This window comes from Tribolium castaneum, chromosome 7, assembly GCF_031307605.1.
Source record: "Tribolium castaneum strain GA2 chromosome 7, icTriCast1.1, whole genome shotgun sequence".
Taxonomy (NCBI): Eukaryota; Metazoa; Arthropoda; class Insecta; order Coleoptera; family Tenebrionidae; genus Tribolium; species Tribolium castaneum.
Genome location: NC_087400.1, coordinates 5,099,531 through 5,118,907, shown reverse-complemented (window position 1 = coordinate 5,118,907; position 19,377 = coordinate 5,099,531). Strand labels below are relative to the sequence as shown.

At 29.4% G+C, this 19,377-nt stretch overlaps 1 protein-coding gene across 2 annotated transcripts in view; it reads right to left on the bottom strand.

Moving 5' to 3' along the window:
- LOC657241 (neuromedin-U receptor 2-like) overlaps positions 1–19,377 on the bottom strand; it is a 40,023-nt gene that overhangs the window by 4,019 nt on the left and 16,627 nt on the right. Inside the window, exons 2-3 of one of the 2 annotated variants that reach the window (XM_008200428.3) lie at positions 6,296–6,513; positions 3,398–3,603 (exon numbers count right to left, since the gene is read on the bottom strand). In XM_008200428.3, the coding sequence (XP_008198650.1) occupies positions 3,398–3,603; positions 6,296–6,513 (424 nt within the window). The remainder of the gene's footprint in view (positions 1–3,397; positions 3,604–6,295; positions 6,514–19,377) is intronic. The other variant, NM_001293589.1, reaches the window with a different exon arrangement.

The following is a 19,377-nucleotide window of genomic DNA, read 5'->3' as shown; positions in this document are numbered from 1 at the left end:
AATAGCATTGAAATTCGATCTTTTCAACAGGGTTTACCTTATTTCAGAGATAATGTTTCTCTAATTCAAACGTTTATTGTAATCTAAATTGGTAATTATTCTGGTTAGACCGGTCCTAGAAGCCTCTCAAACCCTGATCTCATTGTAAAATGAGTGGAATTTACAATTACGCAGCGATGCTTCACTTTTATCTTTGAGAAATTTCGCTTCAAGGTGCCTGCTTTAATTCACTGCCTTTAGCATCGTTTATTGACTGTTTACGAGAAACTGGAGATTATTAATCTTGGGTGAACAGTCGTTTGCAGGAGGCGTTTAAGTTTATTTCAGCAGTTTGCACATTTGGGCGCTTCATAATAATGAGATCAATTTTTAAACCCAAAAATTAATTCCAGGCTTCCATAAAAATAATTTTGGAACTAACAACATTATTAATTAAACTGTGTAAGTCGACACAATAAATACATCACTGGTTTAGCACACTTGATAAATGATTAGTTTACCTGGCGTCAACAACGCTACCAACTTTTAAGCGGATCACAAATTGAAAAGTTTTTCATTAAATCTAAGTTTTCTTAAAGCCGACCTTAACGTATATTAAAAAGTGTCAACATTTGTTTTGGAAAACAAATATCTAGCCGTGAGTAAGTTTCTATAAATATTTTAAAACTTTCCCGGCGCATCCACCAAAATTAAACAAATAAATTATACAGAGTTCCGTTATAAACAAGTTTCATGTCAAAATTTACATTAATCAAAGTAAATTAGAGCACGATTTTCCTGTCGCTTGTATTATACTACAATAACTATTAAAATAGGCAGTAGAAACATTATTAACCAGTTTAAACACATTTGGGTAAGTAATTATGTGCAAAAAACAGCAAGTAGATCCTTGACCCAAATTGCATCGAGTGCAGGTAATTTTTCTCACTAAACTTTTCCTTGTTTAAAGTTGAAAGCAAGCTTTCGCATTTTTAAATTGATTTAAATCCTGTTCAAGCTTTTATTCTAACGAGAGTAATTCCTCGGATCGTGTTTTTTCTGCTAAATTGATCATCAATTACACTTAAGGGAAAGTACGTTTCAGCGAGTTTAAATTGAACTTAATTGCTTGCCGGGAGTTACAGAAAATGACTAATTATTTCAGGTTTATACCAACCTTAACTTTATCAGATTAGTTTTTAACAATACGAAAAACTGGGGCGACAAAGTAAAAAAGTTTTTCTCCGTGTTTGATTTATCGGGGAGTTGTTAAATGACTATTAAACGTCTGTTCTTTGTAGTTGTTTATGCGCTTATAAAGGTAAATCGCTTGTAAGTAACGAGTATTGAACGGAATTGTTCTTTGTGGAATGTTAAAACCCTTTCTTCACAATAGTCTGTTTGTGGAATAAATAACACAGATATAAAAAAATACGCCACTCAAATAATTAAGTTAGAAATCAGATTAATTTATCTTTCTCTTTATTATTTATCTCTTTATTAATTTGTTATTTTCTGTGCAGATTAAATTTCATATTATCTCGCTTGTTCAAGATCCGTAAAAATTTCAACATTTTTAAACTTTTGATCTCATCTTTATACTGAACAAAACATAACGCAGACAGTTCATATTTTTGACATAAGAGTGTTACGATTTACAAAAAATATTTTTTAAAATGATAGTACACACTTCTTTATCTGTTTGGTAGAAATATAAAATTAAGGAAGTAAATAAAATAAAATAAACAAAATAAATAAAATAAATAAAATAAATAAAATAAATAAAATAAATAAAATAAATAAAATAAATAAAATAAATAAAATAAATAAAATAAATAAAATAAATAAAATAAATAAAATAAAAAAAATAAAGAAATAAATAAAATAAATAAAATAAATAAAATATATAAAATAAATAAAACAAATAAAAACACATAAAATACAAAAAACATAATTCCTCAAGAAATAAAGCAAAAAACATAAGCCCTTTGAGCAAAATTACTATTTTTTACATTTTTATTTTATTTTCTTCTTGCTTTAAATATTTTTTTATTCCATCATAAACGATAAAATGGTGTTTTATCCACAGTTTTCAAAATAGTAAAATAAAATATTCTCGTCTAGAAAAATATGTTTTGCAAGTTGCTTTTAACACCGAACTCAATTTAAATTCTTCTATAAACCGGTTTTAAAATAAAAAAAATGAAATGCAAATAAACATTCTTTTCATCGTCCCTAAATTACTAAAACATACAAATACCTTCTCTAGAAACTTACGAGCAACAGCAATAAAGCAAATATTTGTTAATAAACTTAAATTAGTGTAGAACAGAATTAAAAACAAACACAGAAGTATTTATATTGAAAAATCAAATCTTTTTAGAAAACACATATTGCATTCTTTCGGATATTGTTTGTCAGTGTAGTTAATTAGTTCAAATTATTTACTATTAGTTTACTCTAAATTGGACCGTTATACCTATTATACAGGGTGATTCAGATAAGATAAACATCAGGCTCATTATCTTATCTGAATCACTCTGTATAGAAAGAGAATACTGCATTATTGTTGCATTTTATTTACTTATGAGTGTATTAAGGTAACAATAGAATAATGAACAAAACATTCTCAATACATACAGGGTGACCCAGGGGTGCGTAACCAGTCCATAACTTTTTTATTAATTGAAATATTGCCATGCCGTTTTCACTATCCGATAGATCGACTTTTAGTCCACAAAGTAAAAATATTTTTATTGTACATAGAGTTTTGTATACAGGGTGGTGAACCAAAGTTATATTTTTTTAAATGGAACACCCTATGTATTTTTGCATAATTGGATTCTACGCAAAAAAATAATGTAACTTTATATAAGCTATTATGAGTCTATCTCTTTTCGTTTCGAAGAAAAAACACTTGGTTCCTTGTTGCACAACGAGGTTCATTTGATGTACAGTGAAACTTGGTTATAACGAACACTCAACGGACTTTAGAATTTGTTCGTTTTAACCAAACATCGTCTTCACGAAATAATTTTCTAGTTAATTTAATTAAATTAATTATTTAAATTTGGGCACAAAAATGGTGGAGGCGCCGGGCAAACATTTTTTTTTTTTAAGTTTTAAACCTCTGGTAGACTGATTAACATTTTTATTTCATGTTTTTACGTTGAGGCGTTATGAGTTAGAAAACACAGAAAATTTATATACAATTATGAATATAAAACTACTTGCAGTGTAAAAAAATATTTTTTTTAATGAAATGTATTAGATTAATGAATATAATTACTATTTAATTTTTGAGTCAAAAAAATTAAAGAACAGCAAAAATGCTTAAACTTAAGCTTCCAGATAGCCAAAATAATATCTAACTGAACAAAGCATTTTAACTTGAAAGCTCGCAAACAGACATACCAACCTTCTCAGTCCCGAATGCACAACTCCGTTGTAGGATTCTAGGGATGTTTTTTGGGTAACGGAGGTGTGCGACTGTAGACTAGGGTCATCCCTCCCTGAGTCTGTAGAATCTGGACCTCGTTGGGCGGACCTGGAGAGAACTGAATAGGATCTTTGGGGTCGGTTGGCCTTGAACTGGTAGAAGCAGCAGCACCGTGAGAACGTTTCCTAAGAAATACAGACTAGAAACGCTTTAAGTTATTGTGCCTAAAATCTACTATAAAAATAAAATTGTAATGTAATTTCTGTCAACAAAAGCAGAAAAATCTGATCAAAAAATTTATGCTCCAATATTTCCGAAGTTTCCCGTGTTATGGTTATGCGAATCTCCGAGCAGTCAGCTTTTCTAGTCCACCTATAATAAGTGTCAGCTAAACAGGTAGTGTATATTCTTATTGGCCATTCAGTTGTGACAAAGTCAAGATTACATTTTTCACCACAAATCGATTTGTGTTGTGATGGCTTTTCTGGTTTATTGGTCAAACAAACAAGTGAGGTAAAATGGGGCCAATGGCTCCAGTTTACAAATTATTTATTTAAAATAATAAACTTTATTGTATTTACTTCATTTAATTTCTCGGTCTTCCATTAGAAATTAATCTCTCTTTTAGTTCTGTTTTTAATCTTTCTGTATTAGGTAAGCTTCATATAATTGAAAGAGCTTCAACCATGTTTGCGTCAAATGACCTTCTGAAAAAAGTTACACTAGCTCGAGACTTTTCTATCGCCACTTTTTCAGGTTTTTTCTTTATGAAATAGTAAAGACTTTTGACCCACATTTTGTTAGTCGTGCTCTGTGTTAACACAAGCATTTATTTTACACAAAGATCAAACGTTTATGACGTATTTCACTTCAAAAAATATTGCCAATGCAGCGTTGCAAGTGTGGCGATAAAAAGGTTTACCAACACTTTGACAAAAAACATTGAATTTACGTCACATCTAAGTTACTATTATAGAAAATAGAAGACGTACTTAACCAATTAAAATAACTATCCAAGATGTTTCACTAAAACTCACTGTATAAACCAACCAGTTATAGTATAATGTTGCAAAGTTGTAAAATAAATTTTAAATTGTTTAAATTTTTTTAGAGTCAGAAGCTTTTAGGTGAAACACCCTGTACAAGCAGTACGATAAACATATTAAAAGACAAAATTACACAAAACAAACAAAATACAATCAGGAAATAGTTATTTACGTAATCAGTTATGAAAAAACCGATTTTGTTTAACGAGCATATTCTTTGCCAAAACAAGTGTGCTCATCGGACAAGTTTTGCAAATTTTTGAGTTAAACAATAATAGGCATTTCATAACGCATTACGTACAAAATTTTTCCTAATTTCCTAAGAAATTTAAATTATTACCCAATGTTTTTTAAAAAAACAGCAAAAAAAAACAACAGAAACTGAATTAAGAAAAATGCTACTCGTCTAGACATAAAAATAAAAAAAACTTAAAGTGCACCAACACAATTTCGAGTTAAAAAAAGTGCAAAACAACACCAAATAACCATAGCTTACAATGAATAACAAAGGAAAATCCTAAATTAAAGCTAAAAAACACACAGTTATATCCCTAGTAGCACAGTTTCACTGTTTTTTTCGGTTATATAACGTTATATAACCACAATACACAAATCTCTCCATTGGCTATGTTAGACTTAGCTTATCTAACCGTTATATAACCATAATTATATAACGGTTATATAACCATGGTTATATAACGGTTATATAACCATGATTATATTACAGTTATATAACCGTTTTGTTTCTTAAGCAATATAGTCCAAGCTAGATTTAGGTTATATACCAGTGTTTTAACCATAGCTATGTCTAGCGTATACAGCAAAGGTTATGTGACGGTTATATAACTGCTATATATGTAATGCTATATTCAGTTTATATATTGGTGATCTAAGCATGGTTATGTTACAGTTATATTTAATATTCGCCGGCATTTTATAATAATAATTACAAAGCAAAATAAGTGATCTAAAAATTTTTTGGTTATATGATTAAACAATATCTGGTTTGTTGGTGGTAAAATGCACTCAACAGTTATTTTTGCTTTTTCTTAACTTCTTAGTGTTGCAACCACGTAAATAATCATCCATTTTTATTATCTATCATGTAAGTAAAGTACAGTTTTTTAAAAGTTATACAAGAAATATAAGAACGGTTATATAAGCGTAATATAAAGGTTAGATCACAAAACATATCCGAAATATAAGCGAGATGTAAAGGAAATTATATAACCGAAATATAATCACTCGTAGATAAAAGTTAGATAACGGCACATATCCGCAATATAACCTAGATATAAGAGGAGTTATATAACCGCGCGTAGATAACGGTTAGATAAGGTGGTTAACTAACAGTAAGCTTATAAAAGCGTCACATTTGGGAGCTAACGGTTATATTGGAAAGTTACATCTTGGTTATATAAGTGTGCTACTAGGGGTATTTTAAAAGTTAGAAAAACAAAAATTGCAAACAAAATGTTAAAAAACCTAATTTTTATACAGTTTCAATAATTTTTATGCATGTTAACTTTTATTGTTTTGAAAACTCTTTGTTGCGAGCAATATTTTTAGCAAGTTTTATCACAAACCAGATTTTAGGTTTTCCATATTCACTTAAATGATGTTTTGTAAATGTAAAGAAAGTATGCACAATTAGTTCATTCAAGTTATTTGCTGCCTAAAATCCAGACTTCACTCAAACATATAAACCAGTGTAATTAAAAATAAGTGCCAATTTTTGTTCCTTGAACCAACCAAAAAGTAAAGTAATTTTACTAAGCCTAGAGCTTTCGTGCAACTCGTTTCGGTTATCCATGTAGGCAATAAAACTTACCCTAAAAGCCTCACGAAACTTTACAGACATGATATTGTACAAGATTGGATTTATTGTCGCTGAGATGTAATACAGGATCCCACTTATGTATGTGACAATTTCGTATATCTTCAAATAGACGGAATGATTTAGTCCTTCGAACTTCATTGAGTAGAGACTGTACAACCTCTGGGCATGGAAAGGAGCCCAACAGATAAAGAACGCCACCACGACAGCAACTGCAAAGAAAAAACTCGCTTGCTTAACTTGAAACTTTTCGACATAATCTGTACAAGACTAATTCCAAAACAACGACAGTGAAAATAACTTAGGTGCAGCATTGCGTGTTTGCCACTTTACAGATAGCAATAGAGACAAGATTTATTTGAGTGCTTTTACGGCTAACATAAAACGAACTTTTGTACACTTACAAAAGAAAATATGAGCATTTTTTATTGATTTATCTAATTCTGAGTGAAACGTGCCATCTAGTGACAGCACTTTGCCTAACATCCGGAAAGTAAGAATGGAAATGTTTGTTTGCGTTAGATTTCCATTTTCTTATTTAAATAAAGGTGGGCTAAACTTTGATATAATTATAGAACTGCCACTGAATTCTACAAACGCACCACTTAATTTGAACCATTCAATTCAGTGCATAACTTTCGTGAAAATTTGGTGGATGCGCCGGGTAAAATTACTTTAGCTTTTAACTTTTTTAAGCGCTTCTGCTGCATTGCACCAGTCAATCAAAAATTGTTCACTAAAAGAAAAACCAAGTTTGGCACAAATCATACATAAAATTTCAAAGTTTGCTGAAATCTGATAAAACTGTTGCGTTTCAACCACAAAGTCCAGACTTTGAGTTTTCAACAGCTTATTAAAAAAGGTTTGGCGTCAGCTGCTCTGACATTAAGCTTCTTCAAATTACAGTTTAGCCAAAAAATGGACTTTATCAGCGCGGGTAAAATCGATAAGTATCTGTAATAAATGACAACACGAGGTAATTATTATAAAAACAATCATTAAGTTTCTCTTTCACAGAAAATGTTGCCTGTGTTTTTGTTAAGACGGAAATCAATACTAAATATGGAAAAATATTTTTATGAAGTTAAAACGATATATGGAATTTTCCTTAAATAGAAAACGAAAGCAATTTTTCATTTTGTCCGTAAAACTGTCAATTATTAAAACGTCTACGAGGATTTTATTTCCGTCCAAGGACGTGGCATCTGATTTTCCACAAAGTTGAAAATAAAGCTCACTTGATCGTTTTGTGATCTCTGTTTTCAGGCTACACGTTTTCCATAAAACCGACGCAAAATATTGTTTCAGTATGAACGCAAATAAAAATTAAAAAAAAATGTTTTTTTTAGACAAAAGCTCTTATTTAAAAGATGCACTAAAAAGTAAAAGATAATGTTTTTCTATCAGAAGAGAATATTTTTGCTTACAAATTAAGATTTTTAAATTTATAAAAGCTATTATATTAAGCAAAATATTCTCCTCTGATAGAAAAACATTATTTTTTACTTTTTAGTGCAACTTTTAAATGAAAACTTTTGTCTAACAAAACACTTTTTTAATTGTTTTATCTATTGTTTTTTAGTCTTTTCGTATTCTGTGCGTTTTTTACTCTGAAATTTAAAAATATTTTCTTCTGATAGAAAAACATTATCTTTTACTTTTTAGTGCATCTTTTGAATAAAAACTTTTGTCTAAAAAAACATTTTTTAAATTTTTTTATCTATTGATTTTTAGTCTTCTTATTCTGAGCGTCTTTTTCTCTGAGATTTAGTTTCGTCGTATTATTGTAATACCATTATTTTGCTACTAAACAAGTTTGCACAAAAAAGCAAAATAATGGTATTACAATAATACCAATAATACAATTATATATATATATATATATATATATATATATATATATATATATTAATATATTTCCCAATGACCAACATACCGTTAATGTTGGTATAAGTTACGGTATGTACACATCGAAAACCCCTTTGTAAACGTAACCTAAAACTTCAAAACCCTATTTAACTTTTTTTATGGGGTATTTACCCATCTGGGATTGCATTGTCACGCAAATTACGTAAGTATGCAAAATTTCAATTCATGGGGACAACGGGAACACTTTCAAATTTGGCTCCAAAAATATGATACAGACAGACAGACAACAAAGCAAGTTAAATAAAAACTTTTAAAAATTGATTATTTTTTGCAAAAATTAAGTTGGATTTGTAAAAAATTATGAACAATCGAATCAATTTAAACACGAGTATAAGTAAAAATGTTAATTTATTAAACCTTCCTTTAGCAAAAGCAAAGCACTGACTCTGAAAAGCTGACAGCAATAAAAATTTAATATAAAAAGCGTTTTAAATCGAGACAAAACCAACTGATGTCAACTTTATGCAAAAATTAATTAACATACATGCATCTAAATAGAAACCCCCAAATATTTCACACAAACATCCTTGACGTTTGCTTTTATTTAAAGGGTTCGTAGCGCCATAAATACAAAAAATCTCATTTCCTCCATATTCATTCTTTAAGTTTTTTTGCTCAAAGAGAGTGAAAAGGCACATAATCGTGATTTAGATGAGTGGAAAAGGTCGTTTAACTTTTAATAACTTTGCTCCGGCTTCAGTGCTCAAGGTGAAAGGTGAACTATATTATGTGCAAATTTTTCGACTGTCTATAAAAAGTATGCACAATAATTAACTGCAAAAACATTCCCTGACTTGAAAAAAACGAGTTGCAATTTGAAAAATCGTTCTTTAAATGCCCTTATTTTGGACATGTAAAGTAGGTCATGCAAAATGAGTGTCATTTGCAGCCGTTCGACAATAAATTTAGCTAAACTTTTTGTGTGCTTGTTTAAAACTGAAAAGTTCTCTATGACTGGAGGGATTAACACGTTTGTGTCTCCTTATTTTATTTAAGACCCGTTTTAACTTAAAGTGGTCTTAACGCGCCAAAGAATATTTAAGCAGTTCATCCATTAAAGACAAAAGTTTAATTTACTTAGCACTTAATAAAACATTCTTATTTAATTGAAATGAACTTCTTTTAACTTCTTCAAGCACTAATTTGTTGAAGCGAACTTTGTGTTTCTCTTACAAGTTAAAGAAACACAAATATTTGTTATTCTTGCCACAATTTGATTACTTTTTTACCGCCACAATTTATTTACATATTTCGGTATGGCCAGAATTTCATTTCATACTTATTTGTCTTGTAATTTAATTCAGCTCATGGAACTTTTTATTCAGGCCTGATATATTTAGGATAACTCAATGGGAAAAAAGCACTATCGTAGCGAAACTTAATTTTGAACGTGTCGTTGGAAGCTTATGTAAATTGAAACTAGCGTTGAAGTAAAGCTTTACAAGTATGGATAAAAGCGCTGTAGAACTTTGTCTTGCTAGTTGGAGGTTTAAATTGTGGTCTAGAGAAGCTTATCCTTGTTTAAGGTTTCATTCATTGAATTTTTCACAACCAGTAATTTGAAACGATCTAAAAGGTTGCCTACGTTAATTACGACTTCTAATGTAACGAGTTAACGAGCAACCTGTTGCTCATATTCAGTTTCGAAGAAAACCAATAATTGTGTATTTTTGTTAAGTTAGCAAAAAATGTTTTTTTCATAGCTGATGTTAATTTATATTTCTTTATCAACTCTTTTGAGTCGATAAAATAGCACTTTAACTCCAAGGATAGAAAAAATGTCTTATTTTTTATTCAATTAAATTTTCAAAATAAAAATTGAAGAGTTAACAATAACTTTTTTCTCTTAAAACGTATGTTAACCTAGATGAACAATTTTTTTATTGTCTTGTTGTAACAAATAACTACAATAGGTGGCATAGTTTTTATTTTTTTTAATATCATTTTTTATTTCTTAATAAATAAATAATAATTGATACTGTTTAAAGCACAGACGAGCAATAGCGAGTGAGTGCCTTTAACATTTTTTTCTTTTATTCTGGCGACAAAATTTAAATTCAAGAAAGTCACTAAAATTTGCTGTAAATTAAAAAAAAACTGTAGAAATTCAGCTAGGGTTCAATTTATGTACACTTGCTGTCTATAAAGATGTACAGTTCATTTTTTCTGTATAATTTTGCCATAAAACAAAAATTAAATTTTTAAGCATCACAATATTATTTTTAATTTTTAAAAATTGTTGTTTTTTCAAAAAGCGACACAAAATTATTGTAAGCTACTCGACTGCGTCTCGCCCGCTAAAACTGTCCTTATCTAATTTTGCCCATTTATAACAACTTATTTCATTCGTAACAAGTTATGTTACTGCCGGCAGAAATATTTCATTGTAAAGCATTTTTTTTGTATATTCTGCAATAATTCTGTTCAGTTTCCATAATTAGCACAATAAGTAACCCTAATTCGCACAACTCTACAAACAATGTAATACCAAACAAACCACAACACAGCATATTCTATTCACTTCAAACATTTGGATATCATAATACCCTGGCTGTAATACGGTGCGTTTAAAAGTCTTTAGATCAACTCTTGCTGTGGAATTTAGAGTATAGATTTTTATTGTCTTTTATAAATTCTGTTGAAGTGTCAAACGCGCTATTTGCAATTTTCTCCAACGCCAGTATTGTCGTATGAATCGTAAGAAATCAACATACGTTCACAATTTCACAGCAAGAGTTGATTTAAAAACTTCTTGAACTCACTGTATTTATTTCTTGATGTAGGTATTTTCAACTAAAAATTCCGCAATCACAATGAATAATTTTAGAAATACAGGGTACATAAAGTATAAAACACCCGTGTTTCTTTAACTTATCTGTCATAGTTTTTGAGTTATATGAGTTATATCACTTATGAGTAAAAAAAATAAAAAAAGTGTTTTTTATTTTTATTATTGTCACGCAGATTAAGTAAGTATGCAAAAATTCAATTCAATGGGACAACGAAAACCCTTTCAAATTTAGCTTCAAACATATGAAACAGACAGACAGACAACAAAGCAAGTTAAATAAAAGCTTTTAATAGCGTCATGCATAACCGCACAAACAAATTTATAACTTCAGAACAATTCAAGCTAATTTAACAAACTTTTTTCCAGTCAATTCCTTAAGCCTTAGCGCATCTTTAGCGCCTACTACGATTTTCTGAAAATTACAAGATTTTAGCAAAATAAAAAATTGTGATAATTTTTTTGGAAAAACAATTCGATTTATTATTTTATTTTCGAACATCTTGTATACAATTGAATTGAATGTGCTTTATAATGAGACCTATCGTTTAAAAAAAATCAAATCAAAAGCTCGCATTGAAAGTTATGGAGCTTGCTTTGTTTGTGTTTAAATCAACAATAGAGTTGTAATTTGTTTGTAGCTAAATTGGTAAATATTTACTGTGAGATCCTGCTCCACTCATTTTAACTTTAATCCCAAAAGTAAAGCTTACGAGCTGATTTGTGAAAAAAATTTACTCGCTTCGCTCTTAATAATTGTGTTAATGTTTTTATAGTGTGTACTCATTTGTAAGGAGAGACAAAAACGTTTAAAATCAATGTTAGTTCAAAATTTTTGGCTCCTAGTAAACAACAAACAACAATCCAAAAAAACGGGCAAAAATCTTCACAGAACTTTGCATGCCTTCCAGCATCTATGCTCAAGCCAGCTAACAACTAAAGGCTGCTGTTTACTTGCATCTCAACCCTGACGGTGTTTCTGACTAAATATTCGGCGTAGAATGCACAAGCATTAACAAATTATTCAATACATTTGAGTTTAGTCCCCAGCTATTATTGCAAAGTGTTATGTCACCCCTTAAAACCATCCATTTATTCTAATGAAACCAGCAGCAGTCTCCAAAGAAATAGTTTCTTTCCAAACTCCTCCCCATTTAATCACACTGCAGTAGCAATTTAAAGGGGGGAGAAATGAAACTGTGGTAATATTCCCCATTTGTGTTGAAAGCCGATCAAAAACTCAACCATAACCTACACCACTGACAAATTAATTTCACTGAAATAAAGCACCGAAATTAATTTTAGAGCTCAAGTAAAATGAGTAGTGGGCGTTCAGGGATCAAGGATATAAACAGCAATTTTCTAATTTAAGCAATCAATTCCGATCGAATTGTCCGAAACGAAATCAGACACCGAGGTATTGGAAAGGTGATACGATTTAACACCACCGTAAGATTAATCTTTCAGTACTAAATGACACGGAAATGAGCTGACTCAAATGATTTTTTTTCCTAAGGTCAGATAAAAAATGTTTGGGGTGGTAGAATAATAACCATTAAGGCAAGCTTTTGCTCTACGTTATTCAAATTTCATATTTTCTGAGATAAGGTTGCGACGAGTTTTGTCTTTTTTGATCTGGCGTGTAATATAAAATTTATGAAACGAAGCTGGACGTTTTTTGCACACAAACACATAAAATTTGGTATTTTTGCGACGCTTCGCCTTCACGTACAGACGGCACTTGTTGGATTGTTTAGTGGAATCTACTGGGCGTCCCATATTCCGAATAATTTAAAAGTTTTTTGTAAAAGTATTAAAATAAACCGAGCATAATATGATTGACAGTTTTAAAATATCTAAAGTTATAGTATACAGCTTAAAAAATTGTAAAAAATATTAATTTTCAATATACAAGAATAAAAAATCAAAAATGTAAACCTTCCAGTCAAAGTGTACGTCCTAAAATTATTTTGCCCTATACAGGGTGTTTCATTTTTACAGTGCAACCTTTAATATAGTTTTTTTAAATGGCACCCTCTGTATATTTGTACATATTAAAATTTGCACTTTTTAGGCTTTATAAATCAGTTTAGTTTTTGCAATTTACTTTAATCGTTAAGAAGTTATTTAATTTTTTCTACAATTTAGTGCGTCTGCAGGCACATTATTAAAAAATCACAGTGCCCTTAGTTTTTGGGATATCAAGTTGGGACTTTGTCCGTAGGTAAACAAATATCTGAGGTATCTTTTGGTATCAAGACCATACATTTGCATCGTAGCATCACCTTGCTGTGACACTTTCATTTTGGTAAATTTTGAAAGACCATAAATTGATTTTTTTAAGCACCCCCTGTATTTTATTACTAATTATTATTCAGCGTCTCATTTTACATCTTTTTTACCTCTTTAGTTTTTTTTCCAAAAGTTGATAGTTAAAGAGATAATTCGATTTTTCTGAAAAATGCACACAAAATCTCTAGCATACTAATATAGCGTGCTATGAAAAACAATACATTTTGACATTATTATGTCAAAATGGCATTTATAGTACGTAACGTTTTGATTTTATTGTAAAAATGAATTTTTCGCGTAAAATGCATACCTAGAAATCTCATCTAGACATAAATTTTACAAAAATTTTGACAATAAATTATTAAATAAAAATGATTTTTTTTAATTTTTATTTAATGATTTCTTATCTAAATTATTGATAGGATTTGTATGCATTTTACATAAAAAATTAGTTTTTACATCAATATCAAAACATAATGTACAAAAAACGCAGTCTGATGTTTTATTGTTTTACATGGCACACTACGTTGGTATCCAAAAAATGTTATGTGTATTTTTCAGAAAAACACAGTTATCTCCCAAACTATCAACTTTTGGAAAAAAACTAAACAGGTAAAAAAGATGTGAAATAAGATGCTGAATAATACTCAGTAATAAAATACAGAGAGTGCTATTTGAAAAAATCAAGTTATGGTCCTTCAAACTTTACCAAAATGAATGTGTCACAGCATGGTAATGCTACAATAAAAATAGACAGTCTTGTCGCCAAAAGATACCCCCGACAATTGTTTACACACAGACAAAATCCCAACTCAATATCTCAAAAACCAAGCACACTGCGATTTTTTGATTATGTGACTGCAGACGCACAAAATTGTAGAAAAAATTAAATAACTTCTGAACGGTTAAAGTTAATTGCAAAAACTAAACTGATTTATAAAACCTATAAAGTGCACTTTTAAATATGTACAAATATACAGGGGGTGCCAGTTAAAAAAACTATGTTAAAAGCTGCACCGTAAAAATGAAACACCCTGTATAGGGTAAATTAATTTTAAAACGTACACTTTGACTTCCCATTTGCAGTGCCATTTGATTTATTTCGATGTATTTGACAGTGTAGGAGCAATATCAATGACTCACCCTGTATCATAAAATTTTGAACACTCAGTAAAATACAATAAGATAATACGAGTATGAGAACTTATTTTTAATAACAGATAATTACTTGTAACAAAGTTACAAAATAAAAACTGCTAATTTCCATTCCAGAGCTTGCAGTAGGTGTGTGTCTAACATCTGTTTCAAATTATTCTAATGTATGTTTTTTTTAATAAAAACCATTCGTGCAAATTTAATTGACCGAAAGGTAACACAATCTCATTATTGAATATTCTGTAAGTGAAGGAATAAAAGTCCGCCTTAAATACGATCGCATGGAATAAAACCTTATTTTGCAAACATTTATACAAACGAATCAAAGAAACGCTAACTTAATCTAAATTCTTGTTTTTAAATTGGGTTGTTTTTCCGAAAAAACAGCAATTTGCTCTTTTATTTAATAAAACAGAATTCGTAATTCGAAGTAGATTTATGTACTCCTTGCACATATTTTATCCATTTCAAAAAAATACAAGTTTTAATCATTCTATTTATTATCAAGTCTCTCAAACGTTCAATATACTGATGAAAAAAAAACACAATTTTAACCAGCTGGCGTTTGTCTGGACAGTTTTTTAAGGCCTTGCACCAGCGAACAAATTGCTTTTCATAGAGAATAATAAATCGTAAGACTCGAAACAATCTGTAGTTGAAGTCTTAAGTTCTAAAGTAACAATTACGAAAAAAAAAAGTGTAGTTAAGAAATACCTAATTAAAAAATTTAATGAATTCAAACAGATTTTTTTCATGCCCATGATAACAATTGACATAACTGTGATAGTTGGACCACTTTCCACTAACTTTTAATAACATATCGTAGATTTGGTAATTATATGACTGATAGCAATTTAGAAAGTTTAGTTATAATATGAGCATAATCTTATTAATATTTATTAACACGACCTCAAAAATTAACTTCCTCCAGAAGATAAAAATAAACCCAACTAGATAAAACAAAAAAAACTTATTTTAAGTTTGACTTTATTTGCTTACAACTTGTACAAAGTTACTATTAAGAAAATTCAGTTAACTATTGAGATTCCGTATAGACCACGAGCTCATTCTTATTCTGAAATAAAATCGAAATTCCAGCTAACAAACTTGTTTAGACCAGCTTCTTTGCATATTCACAAATTATTAGAGAATAATTTTACCAGTCATTAAATACAAGTTTAATATCTAGTACTATTTTTGCCGCTTAGTTCTGCGGCAATGTCGCAATAAAAAACAGCCAGTTCCTCTTAATTTACATTTCAAAACAAGTCATTTGAATTTTTAATTTAGATATTTTATTGAAAATCAAATATCGCTGGCATATTGTCTCCTTATCACTTAAATTCAATACAAACTTATCAGTGCTAAGAATACGGTATTTACAGGCTGGTGGAGATTTGGAGAACTCTTTTAAGGTGTCAGTTGGAACACAAAATAGATAAAATTTCTTTCATTTTATGCATTTTATTATAAAAATTGTTTCAAGAACTTACAAAAATTTCATACAATTTTAGAGTTACTTTATAAATAAACGCAATAAAATTATGAGACGCCTACGTTGTGTAAAACAGCAGGGAAACCCGTAACAATTACAAACCTATTTTCGTGTGAAAACACTTGCATTCTTACAAAAAAAAAGCTTGTACCTACAAAAGCTTTATATGCAAATGAAAGTTCCTGAAGTTTCAGACTTTCAGAAGTTTCCAACATTAGTTTTATTTATTCCAAGGTTTCGTTTGTTATTTTTACAAAAACTAAAAAAATAGAGTCAGGAGGTTTAGTTTAGTCAATCGATTACTCTGGCTTTATTCGGAATTAGCTGAGTTACTTCCCCCGCAATAATTTTTTGTATAATGACCACAGCTTTTATTTCGTTCCTGATCAAGGTCTTTGCTGATTGCTGTCTCGTGTTGTAATAACAATAACCGTCTTCGAGCCTCCGGCGTCATTTTGATTAACACAAAAGTCGATAATTCTGTAATTTGTTAGTTTATTGTGCCACTTTGAAGCAAGGTGAAGGCTCGACTTTGGGAAGGTCTGGCTTGTTTATTTCTAAGGCGGATTTTTGGTATTTCAAATTCCAAATCGTGGGAACTGTTCAAGTATTTAGCTACCGGAACATAATATCACGATAGGTTGTTATTAGCGTGATTATAGTGACAATGAGAGATTAAATGTATGATAAAAACTCCAACAACACAGCCAGTGTAGATAAAAATATTGAAAGAAAAAGTAAAATACACTATAAATTTTCGATCTCTTTTGCATAAGTAACATTTTGTTTACACTGGTATTTAAGGTGGTATTTGTTTGATTTTGTATTAATTTATTCAGGAAATTTTTGATTTGCAGCAAGATATTCATGATATGAAAATTTTAAAGGGCGAATGCGAAAAAACCAAAAACAATAAATTATAGAATAATTTATTAATAAAAACTATAGAATAATACAATTATTTATATTCCTTCAAAAAAACTGCATAAAAAATATTTTTAATCCATGAATAATTTTCTCTGTCCTCTGTCAAAATTTCAAAAAAAAAATGTCATGTACAGAGTAAAACCATTTTTTTGCCTAGACAAACTCCTACACTTAAATTTTTAATATGTATATGTAACTAATAAGCTATGCTGACCTTGCTAAAGTTACTTTTTTATTTTTCGGGACCAATTAAATTGTTTCACAAATTGTTAAAATTTAAATTTTAAAAATGAAAAAGGTAAGTCTTGAATCAATTGCGAAAACAAATTTTTTTATAGACGACAGAAACGATTTTAAAAAGTAATAACACATTTACGCTACTTTGTAATTTCTTCCGTAGCTTTTAATTTTTTTTTTTCAAGTTATTTTTTAAGAATTGTTTTTAGACAAATTATTTTTAACAAATCATCTGTAATTTTTGCAAGAAGCAGGACTTTAGTTTTTAGTTTTTTGAAACTTCATACATTTTTGTTTTTGTTTGACTGCAAAAAAGTTGTGAACCCACAATAAGTTTTAGAGCTTTAATAATTTTGTTGTATTTTTTTTTCAAAAAAAACTTGGCATTGCTTGTTTTTAGACGATTTATTTTTTGACGAAACATACGTGATTTTTTTTGTTTTTGCAAAAATCAATGCTTATCAAAGATGTTTCGTAAAATAATTGTCAGCAGACAATAACTTTTTATAACTTATATATTTTTTTTTACTTTGGTTTCACAAAATGTTCATTGTGAAAGTGAAAGTAGTTTCAAAAAGCAAAGTTTTGTGCAACTCCTTTTAGTAAATTTTTAGAAGTTAAGAGTTTTTAGGACATTTTGATAAGTTAAAATAAACAAAAACAAACAACAAATATAGAAAGTAGAAAAAATTGTATATTTCACACGTTTTATAAGACACCCCTTCGTCGTGCTCCAAAATCATTCGTGCCACTCATTTTTAGAACACTTTTATTATTTTTGTCGAACAAAAAAATGATATGTCAACAGCGTCAAGTGGTTTACTGATAAAGCCCGAATAATTAACAAAATTAATATGAAATAGTTTAAACAAATTTTGATAAGGTAAACTAAACACAAACAAACGACAAAAACAGAAAGTAGAAAAGATAGTATATTACACTCGTTCTATAAGACACTCCTTCGTCGTGCTCCAAAATGATTCGTGCCACTCAATTTTAGAGCACTCTTGTTCATTTGTCGAACAAAAAAACGATCTGTCAACAGTGTCAATTGGTTTATTGATAAAAGTCGAACAATTAACAAAACTAAGATAAAATAGTTTAAAAGAGATTTTGATAAGTTAAACTAAACAAAAACAAACAACAAAAATAGAAAGTAGAAAAAATAGTATATTACACTCGTTTTATAAGACACTCCTTCGTCGTGCTCCAAAATCATTCGTGCCACTCAATTTTAGAGCACTCTAATTTTTTTGTCGAACAATCTGAGTACAATTTTCTTGTTTTTTGCAGAAAACAAAGATTATATACAAAGAACTTGCGATTTTAAAAAATTGTAAACTATTTGGTTTTTCGAAATAATTTTGTCACTATTTTTAGAAAAAATATTTTTTGGCGAATTTTTCGTAAAATTCTTCTGATTTTTACATTTCTAGAGCTTCTAGAGCCAATTATTCCCATCTTAACTTAACATTTCAAAAGCAATGTTTTGGTTTTCTCAAGATATTTTGATTTTTTAGGAAAAAATAAGTTCTTTGACCCTTAATAAATTTTCTGTTTTTTTTTCAAATAAGTTTATTATTGACTCATTTTTAAAAAATTATTTTTGGGCAAATTATCTGTAGAAGCAAAGCTTCCTCCGATTGCAAAAAATTATGAACCAACAATAAATTTTTAAGGCTTTAATTGTTTTTTTTTTGTAATAATTTGACATTGGATTGTTTTTAGAACATTTATTTGTTGATATAATTTCCTAAATTTTTGAGGAAACACAAACTTAACCACCAAATTTTCTAAATAAGATAAATTGATTAATCTTCTAGCCACTTAAAAAACACACATCACGTTGTTAGGAAATTTAATATGTTTCAAGTTTTTAATTGTAAATAAAGTTACAAGATCGATCTAATATTAAACATTCCATAGATTGTGCCAACAAGGTTAATTAATTCATAACAACAAATTCCAGTTAGTAGTCGATAAACCTTTTGCTTCACCATTGCTCCTAAACGAATTGGAGCTCATTTAGAGCGACAAAAATCCTTTTGTCGAAAAACCACCAAGTTCTTTCTTTTGCTCGTCCGGCAAAACGTTGAAAATAAAGCCGCTTGGAAGAAGTGACAATTGTCCAAATCCCTGCCGGATTCCGAGCGGTTAACTCTATTTGACCCGCAGGAAGGGCTGAATATAATATGCTAATCTAGCACCCAGCGTTTAAAACTATTAAGATAAACGTAACGGCATGATTGCCGG